This window comes from Heliconius melpomene, chromosome 20 (assembly GCF_056956725.1).
Source record: "Heliconius melpomene rosina isolate 202511_hmr_F chromosome 20, ASM5695672v1, whole genome shotgun sequence".
Classification (NCBI taxonomy): domain Eukaryota; kingdom Metazoa; phylum Arthropoda; class Insecta; order Lepidoptera; family Nymphalidae; genus Heliconius; species Heliconius melpomene.
This window is the reverse complement of record NC_140408.1, coordinates 6800253-6822643: the sequence shown is the minus strand read 5'-3', so window position 1 is coordinate 6822643 and position 22391 is coordinate 6800253. Positions and strand designations below refer to the sequence as shown.

General features: G+C 34.2%; 1 protein-coding gene across 1 annotated transcript in view; it reads right to left on the bottom strand.

Moving 5' to 3' along the window:
- Nucleotides 1-21928, bottom strand: part of Sp1 (transcription factor Sp8) — a 61055-nt gene extending 39127 nt beyond the window's left edge. Inside the window, exon 1 of the mRNA XM_085204924.1 lies at nt 21700-21928. Within this exon, the coding sequence (XP_085061050.1) occupies nt 21700-21741 (42 nt within the window). The 5' untranslated portion in view covers nt 21742-21928. The remainder of the gene's footprint in view (nt 1-21699) is intronic.
- Between the last annotated feature and the right edge of the window lie 463 nt (nt 21929-22391).

Below are 22391 nucleotides of genomic sequence, written 5' to 3'. Positions count from 1 at the left end.
TTATAAGCTATGTATACAACATACTTGCATAGTTTAATAGCATCAATAAAAATCATATAAATTTTTTATTTAATTTTTCTATTCTAAAGTGAGCTATAATATACGTAAATTGATCATTAATGTTTTATTCGCTGAAATACACCATAAAATTAATTTATAATGTGCTTGAGTCAATAAAAATAAGATAATTTAATATAAAGTAATATGATAATATCTCTAACAAATTAATTTTCCAACGTCCATAGAAAAAAGAATGTCAGTGAGGGCCGCAAATAGCGACTCGCGACCCTCAATTTGCATACAATGAACGTGCGTGGGCGCATTCTCGAGTAACTTCAAATTTAAAAAGTCTACCTACTTTCATAATGTACTTATATACTATTGCGGACGTATGTAAAAAGTTAGGAATAACTTCTAATTCCTTTAGTTGTTTCATATCTTTTATTCGTAGAGTTTTTTTTTAATTTTTGTTAAATATTTTTTTAATTGATATAGCAATTTCAAGTCATGGAGATTGGTGTACCTATAAGAAAGCTATTTCGTATATAATTTATTTTATTCACTTTCTATACCAAATAAAATCATATTATGATACTTAAAAATGAAAAATATTATAAAAGAAATAGTATACTTATTTGTATTTTTTTACTAAAACAGTCATCTATTTACCGAAATAGTAGCGGTTCGATTGTGCGTTGAAGTATTAGTGGTACCTATAGGTATATAATATATATATATATAATATATAATAAACATATTATTATTTTCCCAGAAAAATAAATTGATCCTGAGTTTTTTTAGTCAAGGTGGAATGGCAATAAAGAAATGAGCATAATTTCTTACTTTTTTCTTGATGAGTATCAATTAATCAAAAATACAAATATTATAGTGGGGATCAAATCCACTACCAATGCTTTAATCGACTAGAAAATATGTATGTACATATTTTATTAAAATATTCCAATTAACTTGTACATACACGGAAAAAGAGAATTATATTACAAATAGATTTAAAACATACAACAATATCTACACCAGCACTCACAATCTGAAATACTGGTAGGCGTGATCAGTATGGCATGTTTATTTCAATCGGTAATTTTTCAGCGTATGTACCGCAATGCAGTCGCCACGAGATTTATCGCATCAGCTCACCCTCGCACTGTGGAGCCGAATCAAGCCGTGATTAATGGACTGATCTATTTGTTGCCCCATCGACTGTTACCAAACTCTATAGTGAGATGTCTTCCGATAGATATTTGTTTAATTATAAAGTGGAAATTAGTGTGTGATCTCAAAATCAAATCAAAATATTTTTTTTGACGTACTCGTATATTATTAGTTTTAAGGTTTCAGTTGACAAAAAATCCGAAAAGTGAAAAAAATCATAAGAAACTTGTAGTTAACATGTACGCAAAGTAACGCAAAGTACCTACCTACTTTGCGTTAACCTATAATCCTGAAATTGGAAGCCTCTATAGATAAGTTTTTAGTTATAACAAAAATACAAGCCTTTTCTCGTAATCCAATGGAAATAACTAAGAGTTTAATCAAACAAAATTATTTTTTACTTTTAGCTGTATAATATTAGTAAATTAAAAAAAAAGTAAGCTTCACTCTATATCCCGCATACAGGAGGGTAGGCAGAGAAAACCTAGTGTTAAGACACTCCGTTCCCCACTTGCCGCCGCAGTTTTCGAGGCATTGCATGTAGGGTGGCGGAACTCAACGCCGGGCTTTATGCTTTGGTGCCGATGAGAGAGTGAGAAATAATCATTCATTCCCTCGAGTGATGGACCCATAACCTTTATAATTAGTAATGATTGAAGTATACACTTTAAATTGAAACCTGCTCTTCTAAAGCACATTTTCTCAAAAACTTTAAAATAAACATAGTTAGCCAAATGAATGTAGTAAGCCAACAGTATTTAGCTAAATATCCAAGGGGTGGCCGTAATTTCCCATAACACTCGAGCTCCCATGCCAGGGGTACGACAGCGCACTGACCGCATTACGAGCGCGACAACGCAGGGTGCACCCCCGGGGACCATTTATCAAATGATCATTTGATTTTCTTGTGTTTGATCACTGAGCACATTAGAATTTGCAACAGCAGCGAGTGAAAACAAAGATGCATAACTGTTATATTTTATTTTATTTTTTACTTTTAGTAAACTACTTCCAAAAAAAAAATTTTTTGGAGAAGTATTTCTTAAAATTGTCTTGGTTGATGATGTTTTGGTGTTCGACTTCAATTAGAAGGAAATTCAAAATCGTTTTTTTTTGCTTAAATTGGTTAGATCGTGGAGTTAGACATCCTATATAAATGAAATATCTTAATGCAACCCTGACAATTCAACTAAGTGTAGTAATAGCATAAAAAATAAATAAAAATCAAAAACCAACATTTTGTCAAAAAATAACTTTTGTCACTAGTCCACGTCCTCCGCACCCTCTCCCTCCACAAGGATACCTCTTATAAAATACGATCTGTTTTGATTGTGGCCTGGGGCACAAATCAATTAGGTCCCTCGAGCCCCCCCGCAGCGGAGCACCCGCGACATCCGAACCAGTGGCGCATTTTATGACACGTTGCTCAACGACTCGCCTGATTAACATTCACAAACTTTATTAGGACCAATTCACGCAGATCTTTTATTGTAGTAGGCTATTGATTAGTTCGTTTATTATACTGTTCAATCGTAAAAGGCAATAAAATATTCGACCACCAAGATACGCAATAAATGTCTAGTTTAGATAAATTGGTTCAAATGAGGTTTTTGTGCTTTTTATATCTTTAATTAATGAATAATTGCTAGAAAACAAATAAAATCTTATTGTGTATTTCTGGTACTATTTCCAGTCAGATATACAGACAAAACAATACGAAAATTAATATTTTCTAAATTTTCATGACCTGTTAATAGAAACAAGCTATTAAATCATTTGAGTACATCGATTGTCAGTTAACATTGACTATCAGTTTCCAATTAATCTTTGTTTTAATATAAAATCTAATAGAAAATAATGACGTAATAGAGGCCGCCGGCGACAGGGTCGTTTCCCACGCCGCCACGGATAATTTTAACTTGTTTTTTTTACTCAAAATAAATTAAGTTTCGGTAATCAGGCGCCCGATGTCTGACCCAGTCCTTCGCGATATTTCTAAAACGCTATTACAAATACATTTATATTACACCCACAAAAAATGTTTCGAGCAATTTTCGCCATATAATGAGGCCATTACGGAGAATTTTGTTTTACCAACATAATAACACCGCCTTTTATTCAGGCGATCCTGTCTGCAAGGACTCACTTCGAAGGGACAATATTATTTCTGACTTGATGAGATTTTAGTGTGCTAAAATTTTAAAACTAAATTGCTATCATTATATATTTAACGACGCGGATTAAATCTACTTTAATCGAATAAGTCAGTGACCTGGAGATACGACAGTCATTATATTTTAATGAAGTTTCATATATCATTATAGAGTTTTGCTGCTTATTACCATATTGAAAAATTAATTCAAAAAAATATATAGAAACTCTAAGGCTATGGCACGTCAGGAATATATTGAAAGAAAAATATTTCTGGCTAAATTTGTATTAGGTAGTATAGGTAGGTAGGTAGGTAATTAGTTAGGAAGTAAAAGATAGTTAGCTACAATGAGGCTCACGCACAGTCAGGTACCGTATACTGGCGCGCAGTCAGACGGCTGTAATAACGCTCGTGAAGCAGCCATTACGCCGTCACCGAGCGCACCCGAGAGCTCCCGAGCATCCTAGATCACGATTCAGTGCCATTTGTTACATCTACTTTGTGGAATTAAAAAGATTTTGAAAATAAAAATTAATTATGAGGTCATCGTGGCATAGGGGGACTCGCACGCCAACGCGCCGGTTCTGGGTTCAATTATCATTCGGATAATTAAATCTATACAGTATACATATACTAAAAGTGTATCTGATTGCTGTCAGTACTTAGTACATGGAATATATAAGAGAATAAAAAGTATTTAGAAATACAAAAACCCTAACTGCATTAAACTAAAAAGAAAATGAACAAGCCCAATAGTTTATTAGGATTAACAGTCAGGATCTCTTCAAATTATGCGGGGTTCCTGGTAAAGATCTTATTGATTGAAGAATTACTTATAGGTCCCGGTAATATAACCCTAAGGCGCGAAAAACGTAACCCTTACTTAACAATCGGGAAAAATTAGATTAGGGATAACACGAAAAAATTTGAATTAGGAAAATTAGTAATTCAGGTTAGTAAGCAAATAAATGTTTGCGGTCAGAGTGCGGCCACTCAACAGCAATTCTAGCTCCGGAATTCGGCATAAAGTGTTTTAATAGTAACGAAGCTTAACACTAGGTTCCCAGATTCTCTACCTACCCTGATATGGGCATACAGCTAAAACAAAAAAAGTTAGAAAAAAAATTAAGGAATATTAAGAGTAATCAATTAGGATTTGTCAATGACGTCATTAATGTTTTCAATAATAAGATTTTATATTTTTTAATATTACATAGTTTTAATGATTGTACTGTTTAGTACCAAGTTTATTTTCGGACGACGTACCACGAGCACGAGCGTTAGCTCCTGACTTCATCCTTATAATTGGTGATTTTGTGCAATTTATGGTTATTTACTCCAATTTACGAGCAGCGGACAAGTGGGCGACTCTGTACGTGGTTGGCAGTGAAATTGATTCAGGGTTTTAATTAAATTTTGATATCATGCAAATTACTTGTCATTATACTATATTAAATTGCTCTAAAATCTTATGTTATTTCTCATGCAAGTTGTCCTACATATCTTTGTTCTGTACAAAACATTGCAATAGTTAAAAGCAAAGTCTAAAATTTAAATTAATGGTAATATCCTTTTAATAGTATAACATTAGACTGCAGTGGTCAAATTTATTAATTTCTATTTTCAATTGTTTTCGATGATAGTCTATAAGTAGAACTAGTTACGTTGGGTTTGAGAAACTAAAAAGAACATGTCATATTTTTCTAATTTTGAGGTGCTATCTTTGAGAATTCCCATTTTCATAAAAAAAAAATAACACAGTGGAATATTTATAAAATGACAAGATAAAAATGTTATTTATATTCCTTCGTGAAAAACTAAAAAAATAGAATAAGATAAGTGATCTTTATGACTATAAACGCGCGCACGCAAGCAAAATAAATATTACATTTATATTGCAGCTCGATGACCAAGTCATACAACTTCAGGCATGCTGATGCTTAAGGACATAATTGAACTTTTTTATCTTCCATAGAGCTTTTATTTTTGCAATGTAATTTAATTAAGCAAAATATTAATAAAACTTTAATATAATTAAATCTTGTAAGTTAAGGATGTTTGTAAAATATCCCGGCATAATCGAAATAGCCCGGCAGATATCCGCTATGACACAGCTGATATTTATGTCGCGCGGCTCCGCCTACAGCCTCGTCTCCATTCAACTTGTTTGTATTTATTTCGTGCCTATTTATTTGTATTTGCTGGTGCCTTTGAATAATGTATGAACTGTACGTTTCCGCCGTGCGTAGGCAGCGTGACGCCATACTGTGAACTCTTTGATTTTTTTGTGACAAAATATTATTTTTATAACCGAGACTTTTTAATCAATACCGGTCCGAAACTAGTAATTTAAAACAATACAAAATTGATTAACGCAGGTGTTTTAATCGATATTCAAGAATTCTATATAATTAAATCGGGCAAAATTAAACAAAGTTGACGATTGAATTAATTATTTATCACCGGTTCCATTTATTCCCGTGTGGCATTTGGTTGGTAAGTCACGGCAATCGGGCGTATCGAACACATCGGCCCGCCCCGTGTCGGGTTGCGTCAACCCGCCCGCGGTGATGTCACGCCGTGTTTGCTATTTATTGATAAAACACTATCGATGTAACGGTGAAACTTATGAGAAATAATGTATTATGATTTATTATAAGCTATTAATTAAATATTTAATATGTGTTGATTGAGGACTCTTTGGTTTTAATTATTAGATATATATAAAGGATTTTCTTATATTAATTGTAGGTCCTTGTAATGTTTTTTTATACAAATTTATATAAGTATCATAGAAATGTATAATATAAAATATTTTATATTATACCTGTCTATGATTTAAAATCCTATAAATTTTGTACAGCATACCTACTCTAAGATGCTGTCGAGAAAACGAAATAAAAAAAAACTTCTATTAAATATCCTAATTATTACTACCTTTGTAAAGTTTTAGGTCACCCCCTTAAATGTAAAAGTAATTCATACATTGCGTGTTTATAGATTTCCCTAAAATATATTCAAATGATTCCGTGACGTGAAATGCGTAATAGAAATAGGTAAATCTATATATATAAAAGGACTTGTCCTCACTGACTGAGGTAAGACGCACGCACAGCCGTAACCGCTGATGGTAGAAACGTCAAATTTGGACAGATGTTTACTTTCGTTATCTGGGCATCCACTAAGAAGGGATTTTGAAAAATGTTAACCCTAAAGGGGTCAAATAGGGGTTCAAAGTTTGTATGGAAAAAAATTTAAATCGGCACCGATCTTTATAAAATTTGAAATTTAGATTTTCAAAAGTATTTAATTGAACACGTGTTTCATCGTTTTCTAGAATTCTCCCCCAAAGGCTGCAAATAAGGGGTTGAAAGTTTGTATGGAAAAATCTTTAAATCACCACTGATTGGCTCAGGCGAAGCTGCGCGCATCCGCTAGTCTACATATAAAAAGACATATAAAATCTAATTTATCATTTCGCAGCAAGTAAACAAGTTTCTTACTGCACTTAAGTAAAATGGTAGAAACATTCGCTTTGAAGCAAAAAGGCTCACTTGTCAACATTCGTCACAGTCAAGGATCGTCGTGAGATATCATAAATCACATTTACATTTACTTTGCATCCTTAAACTTGTACTCGTTACAAATGGCTTTCATAATTATTGTCGGTACAAATTTATATATAAACTAGTGGACCCGAACGCGGCTACGCCCGCTTGACCTATACGAATATTTGTTAAATATATTTATACATGTCAAATTAATAAGTATTTTAATACCTATATGGGTATATATCGAAAATATTACAAATATGAGAAAAAAAAGTATCCTATGTTCATCCCGGTACCCTCAAGTATCTCTATATGAGTATTTTATCTCAATTAAATTAGCGGTTTCGCCCTGATTGCGTAAAAGACAGACAGAGTTACTTTCGATTTTATAATATAGGTATGGATTTTGACTGCTTTTAGATAAAAGAATGGATTGTTTTTTAAATAAATCATTTTTTTTTCTCCTTAATTCCAAAACTGATGAAAGTGTTAGTTTAATTTTAGCTCGTTTCTCTTTATGTCTGCTAATTTCATAATTCTTGTCTGAAATATAGGCAAAGTAGGTAATTTAACAAAATACAAAGTACTCTTGTCCTCAAATTCCTGTGTTGAAATTGTTAAATAATTCGTATTTTACCTCGTACATTTACATAAATAAATAATATATAATTCTTATTATTACTGATACATAAGTTATTCTTTATTAAATCAATTTTCGATAAAATATTTTATATTGGCCCCGAGCTGCTTTCACATAGCAATGAATGGCCTATTACCCACAATATCCCAGACAAGACAATGAACTTTAAGACCAACTGACAAGATAATAGCCGCAACAAAAAGCAACACGTGCTCGCATGATCTCTCTCATCAACGGTCTCCTGGCCTGGTTTCGATTGATTGTTCTCCTCCAATAAAGTATTATTTATGACTTCTTGCTTATATTTTATCAGTTTTTAAAATTTAAGAAAAAATTAAATAATAAATCAGCTTCACGCTCTATCCCGCACACACCAGGGCTGACAGAGGGATCCTAGTGTTAAGGTAACTTTCCCCCGAAATCTGGCGGCATTACGTGTTGAGTCATGGAACTCAACGCCGCGCTTTGCTTCGACACCAGAGCGAAGAAATGAAAATATAAATTTAAGTAAATATTTCATTTCTTCCCCTGGGGGTCCATTTTTGACACACTTTGTGCCTTTGCGCCGTGATTGGCCTCAAATTTTGTTTTTTTTTAAGTTAAATATTTACACAAACAATATATGATGATTAATATTAATTATTTAAGGTCCATAGTAAGGTAAAATATTTGGTTTTCCTTCTAAATGTATACGAGTATATCTATATACTATACTATTTCTAAGGCGTAACCGTAGAAACAGGGTGTCTATTGGCATCGTACCTCTGAAGTTTATACGTTCATTAAGTGCCCCTAGCTTATTTATACCCCATACCGCTCTAGGGGAGGTTAGGTAGTACTTTGTCTCAAGCTGAATTTGCACTTTTGTAGAGGAATTGCTCCTTTGTCATTATACCCGGAACGCACTATCTACTTCTAGAAATGATCCGTACATTTAATCTTTCACGAAATTAAATCTTAAGTATGTAGAGTGATTACGTGTTGAGCGGTGGAGCTTAACGCCGCGTTTTGCTTCGTTATCAGTGCGACGAAAGGCAAATATTTAATATTATATTTCCTAGAGTGAGAATCGAACCAATAACATGTCGCGTTTACAATCACACGCTTGTCTGTCTCCGCTACGACTGGCTTCAACCAAATTAATAATTCTTACTTATTTATAAAATTTTGTCAAGTACCAAAGTAAATATTTCCAAGAAGTATCCATGCACCTATACATTAAACCACGTTCTAATATGATCACCGAATGGCACCTCAAAGAACAGCACCAAGTGGCCATTTCATACGCTTTATTCGGCGACACCTCAGTGTGTATCTGTCAAGAATATATGATTAACGCTCCACGCCGTCCACATTCCTCGTCAGCGGTCGCCGAGTTACAAGTTCATCCTATTTAAATTTAGCGCGGCGCGTGCCGTACGCGGGTACTCCGGGGGTGAGGGGGGCAGTGGGGGGAGAGCTCTATGGGCGGTGCCGACTACCATCACTCAAGTGACGAAAATTGACGGAAAATGGGCGGACACCGTTAGCCCGCGACGTCATCAATTACCGCGTCCCGACGGTCACCGGGCGCTTCGGTTCCAGAAACGCATACCTAATGTCCTCACCAAAGACATTATTAGTACAACACATTTAGTCTGACGCGATCTTGCTGCGTTTCTATAAATAAACACAATAAAAAGATAAGATATATCTAGAAAGAAAAGAAAAAAGATATACAAAGATATACCTACTAACATAATAAGCAAATAGTAGCGAGGCGCACGCTCGCCGGCAATCTTGGCGATGGCTAGAACAAGCATTATTGAGATGCAATCTAGAAGCAATCGATCGCCCCATAATTCGCCCTACTACATTTATAAGAGCAACAACTACACATCAGATCAAACTATCGAGTTTGTTCCAAGAGAAGTTATTAAATGGTAGCTAGATCTAAATTATCTAGTACAAATATTAAATTAAATTAGACTTTGCTTCAAATGTTTCTGCAGTTGTCTTAGTATTGGAATTATAGTAAATACTTTGAGAACTTTAGAATTTATGCAATATCTCAGCTTCGGCGGAACGCCCAGCTTTTGACTTGGTACCAAGAAATGAAACGCCCTACACCTTGGCTGTCTCCTACGGCTGTAAAATGTCATTAGATCACATGTTTAGCTCGCATTCCTCTCGAGAACGCACAAACGGAGGAAGGCAAACAGCCAAACACAAAAGTGCAAAAGCAAAAGCTCGACGATCGATTTTGAAAATTACCCATAATTAACCTGTACCTCATTCCGAGCTGCGCTTTTCAAAGTGGTAACCCAACTACAGGCACCCAACCACTACAGGCTACACGGTATTCCAGTAGCGTTTACCGAATAACGGCAGGCGAAGGCGACGGACGTAAATTGCCGGAGGAGCTGCCAGGCACTACGCAAATTGTAGTGCGTCGGCCGATCGATTGTTCGGGCGAGCATCTCAAAGCTCTCCAAAACACACGACTTGGCTGTCCCAATTGATTGGACTTTCTTACGTAAATGACTGTAGGATTTCTGTTCTAATGTGTTATTTACAAACGCTACTGTAAGATTTTTTTGTATATGTACAATACATTTAAGGCCACAAAGAGTGACTGTAAATGCGACAGGTTGTGGGTTCGATTTCTTCGCTATAGTGTCGAGGCAAAGCGCGGCGTTGAGTTCCGCAATGCCTTCAGAACCGCAATGCCTTCAGAATTCAATGGAATAGGAAACGGAGTGTCTTAACACTAAGTTCCCTTTACGTACCCTGCTGTGTGCGGGATACAGCGTGACACTAAAAAAAATTAGGTACAGATATGGTAATAAATATCCCTATAGGTACCTATTAGAACAAATACTTAATAATTTGACGTAACGTTATAAAACTGACTACTTACTTATAAATACATAGCATCCCGTTACAACTGCCCTTGATATCGGCGCCTAGCGGTCGCTCGGGGATAATTTACATGGTAAGATAATGCATTTATATTGACTGCATTTGCAGTCACGTCTGAGACATTTGATCGTACAACAAGAGTATTTGAGGAGTGGGCAGGTAATGTGGCGTAATTGCTCAAGTATTATCGGTGACCCCATATTTGCGGTCGAACGGTGCAAGTAGCCCGCGGCGGAAACTTTAACTGAGATAGAAACGAAGCTGATTTTGCATTGAACTCATTTAATTTAAATAAACATTTTAAACATTTTATGGCTAGCATTGAGTAAAAGCTTTTTTTTTCTTCAATATTACACCAGCAATGGTTACGATAAGGAATACGTTCGCATTAGTTTGCCCTTGAGTTATTATTTTTTATTGCAATCCATTTGGAAATAAAAACTGAAAATAATTAATTATATTGCAATAAAATAGGTTCTAGTGTTAAAACACTTTCTTTTTCGCTTTTTACACTATACAAGCCCACGCCTTGCTTTATCTAACCAGAATAGATATAGGAATAAAAAAATGAACATAAATATAAATTGAAGCTATAGTGGCGCAGTGGCACATTGATTGAGCGATTGAAATATTTTATATTTTATTTCTTCTTTTAGTAATGACTCAAAGAGTGGCCTTAAGTTCCGCCATTCTACACGCAATGCCTCCAGAATTCGACAGAAAGTGGGAAACAAAGTGTCTCACCACTAGCTTCCTTATCCTTAGAAGTCCCTCTGCCTACCCTGTTACGTGCAGAATACAACGTGAAATTAAAAAAATCTTAAATATAAAAGTTTACTCGAAAGGGAATCGTTCCGCAAATCTTGAAGTAGGCTTAAAATATTTTTTACAATTAAGTAAAAGACATACCTATATAAATTAGTTTTACGAAACTTATGAAGATTTATTTAATAGCAACCAAAACCTCCGAATGATGAGCGAATCATAAGAATCATGAAATACATAGTTCCTTATATCTAATTGTCCACATATATACCTAATAGGATGTATTTCAAAAGGACAACGTGATGTCGCAAAGGCCCGTCAGTACAGACGGAGCGGATCTTTGAAGTCTCAATTAGTAACACGAGCAAGTAATTGTAGCGAAAATTAATTTGCGCTCGACTTGCAGGGGAATGTTTGAGGTCATCAGACAAAGGAAAATGTACTTTTAAATATAATATTATGGTATTTTAATATACCTAGTGTTGGTTTTAGTTATATTATTATTTTTGTTAAAATTGTCCATTTAGTATTTACACTTAGGTTTGAATACCTTAAATAATAAAACCTAAAACCATGATAAATTATGCTAAATTAATGTCACATTCACACATACACAATATAAGCGATATTCATCTCAAAAAAATTACTTGTAACTTTAAAAAGAAATCTTGTAGAAATATCTATAACAGTATGAAGATTACAAAAAAATATTAATTTTCTTAATTTCGGCCAAGTTGCATTAGCAACTGTTCAACTCAAATAATTTTAATAATAAAATTTTTTGCAAAACAAACTTTTAAGGGGACTTTAAAAACAGGAAGTGAATCGACATTAGGGCGTATAATATATTTCACACTTAAAGGAGAGACCACAATAAAGTAATTCCGGTTCATTACCTAATGCAGTCCGGAAGGGAAGCATTACTCGCTCATCAGTATCACCGCAAACTCCCCATTTTATAATACGTTACAACTTACACGTATTATATAATATATATAAAAAAAATTATTAATAACAAAAAAAAAGTGGAAAGAAGGTATTTTTAATAACTCTTGGTAAATCATTTAATTTAATGTTTTTAAAGCTCTATATATAGATACTAGCGGCCCGCCCGCGGCTTCGCCTGCGTGAATTACTTTATTATTAATTTCTGTCCATGCAAAACTTGAGACTCCTAGCATTTGTAGTAACGAAGTTTTATACAAACTTTCAACCCCAAAAACAACCCCTTAGTAGTCGAATATTGCAAATTCCCGTCTTAGCGAGCACCTACGTCCTATAAGTAACTCCTATGCAAAATTTGAGATTCCAGCACATGTAATTTCTGAGATTTCGTGATGAGTGAGTGACCTTTCGATTTTATATATATAGAAGATAATGATAATGAAACATGATGACAAGATGCTTTGCGACTTACAGTTAAAAAATCTCATTTTCTCTTGTCATTATTCTCTTCTACGAAATATACATACGAATATTTAATTCTTAAGCTAAAAAATATATTTTTTCAATGCCATATTTCTTTTATGTTAAAACTCAACTTAATGAAAATGTAAATACATACAAACAACAGTATTTACCTCTTGTCTTAAGCTCTTCGGTTCCTCCCACATTTAAAAAGTAGTTAACTAGTATAATTACTGGCCAATTAAAATCCCAACATGCCCCAGTAAAGCTTATTAGAAGTGCTATTTAATAAAATATGTATACTTATTAATTAAATTTTCCAACTGTTAAAATTTCCACGTTTCCAAGTCGTTCCCGCAACTTGAATTTTAAATAGACACCGGTACTATAATCATAAACTAATAATACCGAATAAATGGGGCAAAGGACATAATGACACCGATGGTTTTAATTACAAGCAGTTATCAAGAAAAAGGTGTTCGTTTTCACGCGTAGAACGCGATAGCATTGAAAATCTTATAACTTTAATTGCAATTCACTTTAATGAATAGTCTAGCTTCGTTAATAATACACGGGACAAGTTGACGCTTGCTTCAGCCATAAGGTAGGGAGGAGGAGGAGGAAGGCTGAAATAGGTGTTGTTTTGTTTATTATAGTACCGGGGACTCTGTCGTTACCGTGAAGGGAATAGATAGACTAAATCATATTATCGACTTTTGTACATTTAAAAACTTTTTTAAATTAGCAGGCCATATATGTGTTCTATAAATCATACAATACAGGTTATAATTAAAATCACGAAGCAGTAAGATTTGGGAAGCTAGTCTGTAATTAATTTCTCCGTTTCGTTAGATGAATCGCCGATGATTAGATGCGAGAAGGATGCCGTGACCGCGTGGACGCAGATGTTTAACTTATAATTACCAACTCTCAAAATTAATGATCTTTTCACGAGTGGAAAAATTAAAAATATTACAATAAATTGTGATTACTAAAAATGCTATAATTATGCGTTATACGCTCAAAGCGTAGGGCCGTTTGTATGCAAAGATATTTAATGATCTACAGCTAGAGTTATTTTCTGTCATTTTCATTTACATAATGTATTTATCTATTGTAACTATTTTACATTGTATCTAGAATATTATACATAATAATGATTACAAAAATAATGTACGTAATAGATAAATATTTAATATCTTGGTTATATATTTACATTAGGGTATGGGGGTTCAAATTCGTTGTTCATCCTAGCAGTATTTCACTCAAATTGTGATAATTTTAGCATTAATCTTTCACGCCATACATAAATCAAAGTGAATTGTTATAAAATTGTTTTTTCGCGCGTCCTTATGGAAGCGATTATATGAAAATTATAATAATTGTGCACAGCATAATTACGTGATTTAATATAAGGCCATCGATATATAGCGGTCAATTTGGATTTATGTAGAATATTGTGCAATAAATTTACATTTTATAACTCGTGGCCGGCGTCGGCGATATCTCTGTTTAGGATCGAAGCCTTATCTGACCAATTACTTTGAAAATTCTGTTACTCGAGTCTCGACACTGAATAAAAAGCTGATGATATTTGTATATTTTTGCCATATTTTTTTGTAATCTAGAAATACTCTACGTATCGTCCCTCCAAGTCTATATTTCTTGATAATTTTGAATGAAGTTATGTCCAACTAAAAAATTAAGTAGAGTCCAACTCATGATACATATGATTTCAGCATTAAAAGTAGGTATAGTTAGATTTAGTAGACTTTGTGAAAATATACGTATTGTTAATTAGTGTATAGATATTTTTTCTTGTGGTCTATTTAATTATATGATTTAAAAGTATGCTTTAAAATATTAGTAAACCCACCTTAATAAATATATATATATATATATATATATATATATATATATATATATATATATATATATATATATATAAATATAGATAGATATATAGGATAGACAAATCTTCAAATATATGTATATATCTATATATATAAAATCGAAAGGTCACTCACTCATCACGAAATCTCAGAAACTACAAGTGCCAGGAATCTCAAATTTTGCATAGACGTCACTAGGACGTAGTCATGGAGACAGAAATTAATAATAACATAGTTCACGCGGGTGAAACCGCGAGCGGGCCGCTAGTATATATATAAACCTAGTATATTCACCAGTCTACTGCCAATTTGACGTCCTTTAACTCGTCAGTTTCAAGCAATCCATAACAACACGATTATGTCTAAGGGATTTAATTTCAAATCTATAAAAAAACACGTTTGGTATATTATTATACAATTACTATAAGCATTATATTGTACCAATCAAATTGTTTTTTAACGTTATTTTTCCTACATGTTTTCATCATTAACCGTGAAGCCAGTCACGTTTATTCAAATCTTATGCAATCTTGACATAGATCCCTGGATAGTCAAGTGGAATGGTTTGAGTATGATAATGGTTAATTCTTGACATATTTTATATAATGCGGGCCTGAGGCGAGCCGACCGACACTAGGTCTAATAAATTTATGGACCTTCATTTTAATGTTGATCGGCGTTTGAAATTATAATCGTCACGCTCGGGGCGCAGCGCGTGAGCTGACTTCCTTGGCACTAGGGTTACCAGTTTTCTCAGCATCTTCTCCTGATCATCTCTTGTTATAATTACTTAATAAGACTTACTTATGACTTGAGGCCGTGGCGCAGAGAGAGAGAGAACTGAGTGCAAGTGTTGTAGGTTCGCTTCCCACACGGAAGAATTAAAATGTTATATTTTCATTTACTCGATCGGGTAACTAAGCGAAACGCGGCGTTTAGTTCCGCCACTCAACAATCAGTGCCTCCAGAATTCGGCGGAAAGTGGGGAATGGAATGTCTTAATAGGAACGGAGTGTCTCCACACTAGGTTCCCAGCTTCCCGTTGAAGCTGGAAGATTTTATAAGGAAATAATATCTACAGGTGTTCAAAAAACATATAAAATTTGGTCTTAACCTACTTAACGTCTTATATTATTTAAATAGTAGCAATAAAACATTAATTGTTGCTTATTAATAATACAATTTATTACTAACAACAGCACACTATATAAGTGTTCTAAGAGTAGACCGCCTTCAGAAGACGATCAACAAATCATTTAACGATGGTACCTACAATATTATTAACGTCAAACGACGAAAAATGTGCATAACGGAAACGAGTGCGAGTTTAATGACGTAGAAACTTTCGGGGTGATAAAAGTCATGTTTACTGACACTGTTGAATTATATCATGAGGATTGAATACGATACTACAGGTTTAGGATAGTCTTTGCCAAATATTTATATATTATTTATATTTCTTTTAGCAGAAAGAAATGAGTGACTTCCTATTAAGATGTGTTTTGCAAAATGTCGAAAGAAATTCTAAAATGTGAACGAAAAATGTAAATAAAAGCCGTATGTCTATAAGTTTAATATTATATTAAGTAAAATGCTTAATAAATAACCTGTTTAAATTTTTAAGGATTTTAGGTTAGCTATGATGAAGTCTAAGAGATTCCTAAATATACATTTAATAGGTATTGTGAGAATTAAAATACATTATATAACAATATCAACATCATAAGAATTTTTTATAACAAAAAGAATATTAAGATACAATGTAGGAGTTACTAAGATGTAGGGAAACAAAAGATGCATCGATAAGATTGTAGCACTGTCAACGACTGACACAAATACCACCCAAGCTGTCACCATATTATTATTATCTAAAGTTATTATAAATTATTGCTTTATTCTAAATATTTTTTTCTAGATTATTATATTTTAAGCATTATTTAGGGAAAAGAAAATATGGAATCATACATCAATGTCAGTGTGCCAAGAATCGAAAGTTTCCATTAACTTTGTCACGTGCACCAATACGTTGACAGACTCAAAGAGCAAATTGCTATTTTATGGAAATAATCCCATTTATCCAGGCAAATAAAATATACCGGACGACAAAGCTACTTGTCCCGGAAGCGAAGCACTCCAAATGGTAGGGAACATCTTTTTTATTTTTATTTGCTTTCACATTAGTTTTGCAACAAAGTTCACCCTACAGTTTTTTTTAGTTACTTTTTAATCTTTATTTGCTATAAAAATGGCGGTGGCTCTTATTAATATATGAAAATCTTTAGTTTTCATCGTTCATCAGGACTGAAACTATTGTATTTTAATGAATTATAACGATTTTCTTTGTTTTCACGCTGCAGTTTATAAATGACAAGCCTACTACAACAAAAAAGAAAGTAGAATCACCTGAAATGCAAGCTAGTTAATTTTTGTCTATATTATTTAATTATATTACATTTATTATTAGATAGAAGTTTAATACACAAAGACTTTTAAATAAATCATTCCTCTTATAATTACAGTAATATCTACAGGGTTATTTATTCAGATAAACAAACGTTTGGAAAAGTGGCAAACACGCAAAAGTTTAAATACATCGTGAAGCTAATTTGATTAGATTTTATGAATTAAATAAAATATAATAATTTACTAAACTACTACTGTTACAACATACATTTATATACGACTCTAGCATAGTATATTTAAAAAAAATTAAATAACCATTAGTAAACCAAAACCATGCCTCACTAACAGAATTCGTGTCGGTTGCATTCTGTTGAATACTTGATTGGTTTTGACATGCACTCTGCATCAATAAACCGTTCAATGACCAAGTTTTCAGTAAACGTGTAATTTATCTGTTGTTATTTGTTTTTTTTCTTTAGCTTCACTCAGTATCCCGCATGTGGCAGGGTAAGCAGAGAGAACCTAGTGTTGAGACACTCCGTTTCCCACTTTCCTTTTTTGAGGTATTACCTGATGAATGGCGGAACTCAACACCGTGCTTTCGACTTTGTACCAGAACTAAGATATGAAAACACTAATAAATAACAATTCGTTCCCCAATTGGAAATCGAACCCACAATCGTCACATTTACAGTCACGCCGTGGCCCCTTAGTTTTTTGTTTATTTATTAGTTGCATATGCATCTATGTTTTACTATGATTATGCTAACTTATGATTTTTTTTACTTAAATAATATAACTTGAAATAAGTCAAATACAAAATTTCCAAAGGCATGACTTAGGTACATTGAGGAAGTTCCTATACCCGTTAAGAAAATATAAAAAGACGAGACCGGTTCAAAAAAGATACGATCTCGTCTGCTGACCACTAGAAAGAATTACTTTATTTCTATTGGTCACGAGCATTCATTGGAGATGTCAACTTAAAACATGTTTAATCTTTTTTGAACCGGTTTCGTCTTTTTATATTTTTTAACGGATATGTTTCTAATTAAAATTATATTTAAAACGGTTTCTTATATTATCAAGAAATTGTAATGAATTAATATTTCTGTAGAACCTAATAAAAAAATTGTAGCAGCAATATAGACGCTATATTGTTGTTACAAAAAGAAAGGAAAGCGGCAATCTTTTGCGGCTTGGCAAGGGGAGACCTCGATTGACCTTCGAAAACACAGTATCAAAGATACTGGAAGAAGGTCACGTAAAAAGCATGAGGACCTCCCGGAGGACATGTGTAAAGAGGTTGATGATAGTGGATGGGGCGAAAGAGAAGCTAAGTTAATAAGTAAGTACCTAATATAAAAATTTCTCAACCAGGCTGCTGTAAATCTTAATAGATTCGATGATATGCTACGCTTAAATTCAAAACACAACAACCTTTCAAAAAAGGTATTTATCAACTTTCTAGTTTAAATATTTATATACTTGGCATTTACACATTCTTACACTAGAATCTAGAAACAGATATTAAAGACGTAAGGCAGTATGCGCACGCACTCACTATTTACGCAAAATAACAGCAATTTAGGGCGATGCGGACGTTTGGCGTGTTCAGTGCTCAACCGCCGGCCGCTGGACGCGACGGAAGCCTGTCACAGCCGCAATTACCGTACCGAGAATCGGCATTAGTTCGAGCTGAACTATTTATGTAAAACAAGAGTAGCCTCACGTACGGGGAAACGACGATTGCACGCATCTCTTATTAAGCACTTTAGAGCAATTTGTGAAGAAAAAGTCGGCCGAGACGAGGCACTGTATCGCGTGGTCAATTAAAATATTGCCGCGCGACCGCCAGCAAGTGGTTCAACGGTGTACCGTACGTGGCAAGCTACTGGACTGGACTTAATTGCTCGTATCCTGCTATCTAAATAATTACTTAAGGATATCGATCTATCGTTAATGTCAATAACTTGAGTGTCTCTTTTCAAGCTTTTCTAGAATAAACTAAAGAAATATTTTCCAACGTTCATATTACAACTCGTTTTCTAGAGGCAAGTTCATCGTACGTATCGATGTAAAGAGCTTGTTGAAATAGCAATTACTATTACCACAAGTTTTTCACTGTTTGCATGCATTAAATGTAAACTAGTTACTTAGATAATACCATACATACCGTACTAGCCAAGATGTTTAATATGGAAATATTTTAATAACAAATACGAGTATAACTATGGCCTGTACGGTATAAATATCAAAATTATTATGGAAAAGAAATGTAATATTTATTATTTTTAACAATTCGGGAGATGTGTACACAGTAGACATATAAAAAGAAAAATGAAAAAAATTATAAACATAAAAAAATTATACTCTGAACTATTATAATTTATTTGTAAGGCACACATAAAGAATAAAATTTTGGTTAAATTTTTAATTACATGGATCTATAATACAAACAGCACAGTCAGTACTCTTGTTTTAAGATCAAAATCAAATCCCAGGAATATGAAATGTCACTACAATTAATATTAAAATAATTTTGTATAGTAAAAATAAAAATCTTATCAACTTTGCTTATAATCGCATCCTTCTTATAAATTAAAAAATGAATAAATGCAAAATTTATTTTTAAATAAAGATAACTTTTTCTCATATTTAAAATATACTTTGTCCCTTTATTAACTAACTTAACTTACAACTTAAAACACTAAAATGATAAAACTTCAATGAAATTATCACACATAGGTACAATAGCGGTAAAGATGCAACTTCATTATATTTAAATTAGAATACTCAACTGATGAGCGATATCCGTATTACCAGAGGAAAGGCCATTGTCTAAAAGCCAGTCACTCTGGTAGCCATCATTACTAAACAAATATTCTTCTATTCCATTACACCTGAAACACGGACGGCATCGTGACTCGTAAAATGCTAGGCGGCATGCACCTACGCATCTCGTGGTGGTGTCGGTTCTATAGAACAGATTGTGGATTTGTTAAGTAAAAAAGTATTAAGGTCATTCGTGGCGCAGCAAACGTTATGGGTTGTTGGTTTGATTCCCATTGGAGGAAATTAAGTGTTTAATATTTTAATTTACTAGCTCTAGTAACGAGGCGCGGCGTTGAGTCCCGCCACTCAACTAAATTCGGCTGAAATGTAGATCGACGTATCGACATATCGACGTAACGTATCTTATCTGGGAACAGTTTTAAGTCTCCTAGGTTCCCTTTGCGTACACTGCTATATGCGGGATATAGCATCAATAAATATATTAGCTATGGTATTATAATACAGAAACCGAAGTAAAAATTATTTCCAAGTACTTACTTATCTATAAGAAACATATCAAAAAGCAATAACATATTTTTATATATTTTCATAATCATATATATTTTTATAATCATATTATGTTATAAAATTTATGTCCAACATGTTTATATTATGCTGACTCACATAACAACGAAAATATATACGGAACGTTACATAATTGGACATAACTTTTGGTTCCGTAACAAAATCAGCAATGTCTTGAACTTGATATCTACGGAAGAAAAGATGGAGAGCAGAGTACCTGATTGAAATAAATGAAATGTATATGTAATTTAAATTTCTGTATAAATAAGGATTATAATATAAAGCGAGTAACCGATATAATAAAGCTATCTGGACAAGATAGCAGACCTTAGTCCATTTCAACATGATCTAATCGTGCCGTCCAACAGACATCAATCACTGGTGGACGTAACAACGAAAACACTGTTAGTTTTGCCGCCGATTTATTAATTACATTCTCACAAAAACTCACACACGAAGCCGAAACACATAAATTTCTTCCTTTTTCACCGCACAAAGAACCCGGCGCTCTACAATGCCCGACACGGCCGTCGCCTCATAATTTTTGGCGCCAGTAGTCCTGCCTCTAGATTAAACTAATATGAAAAGGAAATTGAGTATAAAATGGGCGAAGGCTCTATGTGTCATTAAGAATTGGTTACGGACCTCGAACGCCTCACCAAATTTTATTTATTTGATTTCACTTAATTGAATTAGTATTTCAGTAGTTTTTACGAGCTGTTAGTAATGTTCGGAACTAACTTAAACGGGCTATTTTTAGACAATAACAATAACATTCACCTCACAAGTGTTCATAAATATCCGACACAGGTAATTTCGGAAGTTAACTGATTTCACGGGAAATCGGATAGAGGTTATGTAATAAATTGTACTGTAATGGGATATACTGCAGTGGCATTTGTATGAAATAGATATTGATTGAAGAAGTCATGAATAAACCAAAGTTAGTTTACGAAAACATTTGAGGTGATGACTCCGCCGGGGCCACTCGAGCCAGGAGGACCTATGAATAGTAAGTAATAAAGGTTAGCTCGAGGGACCGGCTATAGCCGCTTATGGTGCGTGCCAAATCGACAATACCCTGGTGTCCGCTGTGACTAATAGCGCTTTGTAAACTACCAATCTGGACGAAATTTGAACTATAAATTGGGATGAAATGTGAAATAATGGTATTAATGACTACTGCGTTAAATTTTAGATGCTTGTTAGTTTTTGCAACCTTAATAGATTTTACCTGCTGAACGACATTAGATGTATTGTAATATATATTAATATAACAGGATTAACTTACACAATACAACAAAGTACAATACAGAAAATTTTATTTAAGAGCTGTGAAACAAACAAGAAATTCGTATAATAAGCCATTTTCACAAACTGGCTGTCAGATGACAGTCAAGGAGATAGGCAGATTAGGGGCATTTGTGAGAAGTGAGGGCGCGAGAAGTGTGGACTCACATTCATGAGCAGGTCCGGTGAGGAGGAGCCCTTGCCGCTCATGGCGCTGGCTCTGGGGCTGGCGCATGTCACACACTCACAGCACTCGCGAGGCGCGGCGCAGGCGGCGCGGGCGGTCTGCGTGCGCCGAGCGACCGCGACTGCCGCACTCCGGCCCCCACCGCACCACGAGCCCCCACCGCTACCGGCTGCCTCATTTCTCACTATAATTTGCGTGCTGCTCGTTTTTTACCATCATTACTCCCTCGTTTTGTTTTACGTATTATCGAGTGCATCCCGCTCGCACCGGCCGCCATGCGCGCCGAGCGTCGAGCGCCGAGCGCCGCCCAGATAATAGCCGCGTGCAATTACGCCGCGGCCGCGCGCTGCCTGTCCTGACGGTCACCCTGCCTGGCGACATCTCGTGACGAGAAGTCATAACTACATTATGACTGATTCTAACTGATTTGAAGTAGCAAACTAGCAATATAAAATAGTTTAATAACTTTCTAATGTTCTCTTTTAAAATGTTACTAAGAACTTCAAATTGAAGCCTTCAATCAAAATCGTGAATTGTATAATTCTGTCAGGGATTTTGTAATAAGATTCTTCCTTCCTTACTGACAATTTTTAAAGTTACAAGTTATATGAATCTCTAAGCAATTATTTATACATTAGCATTTTTACATTTACCAACATAATTATAGAATAAG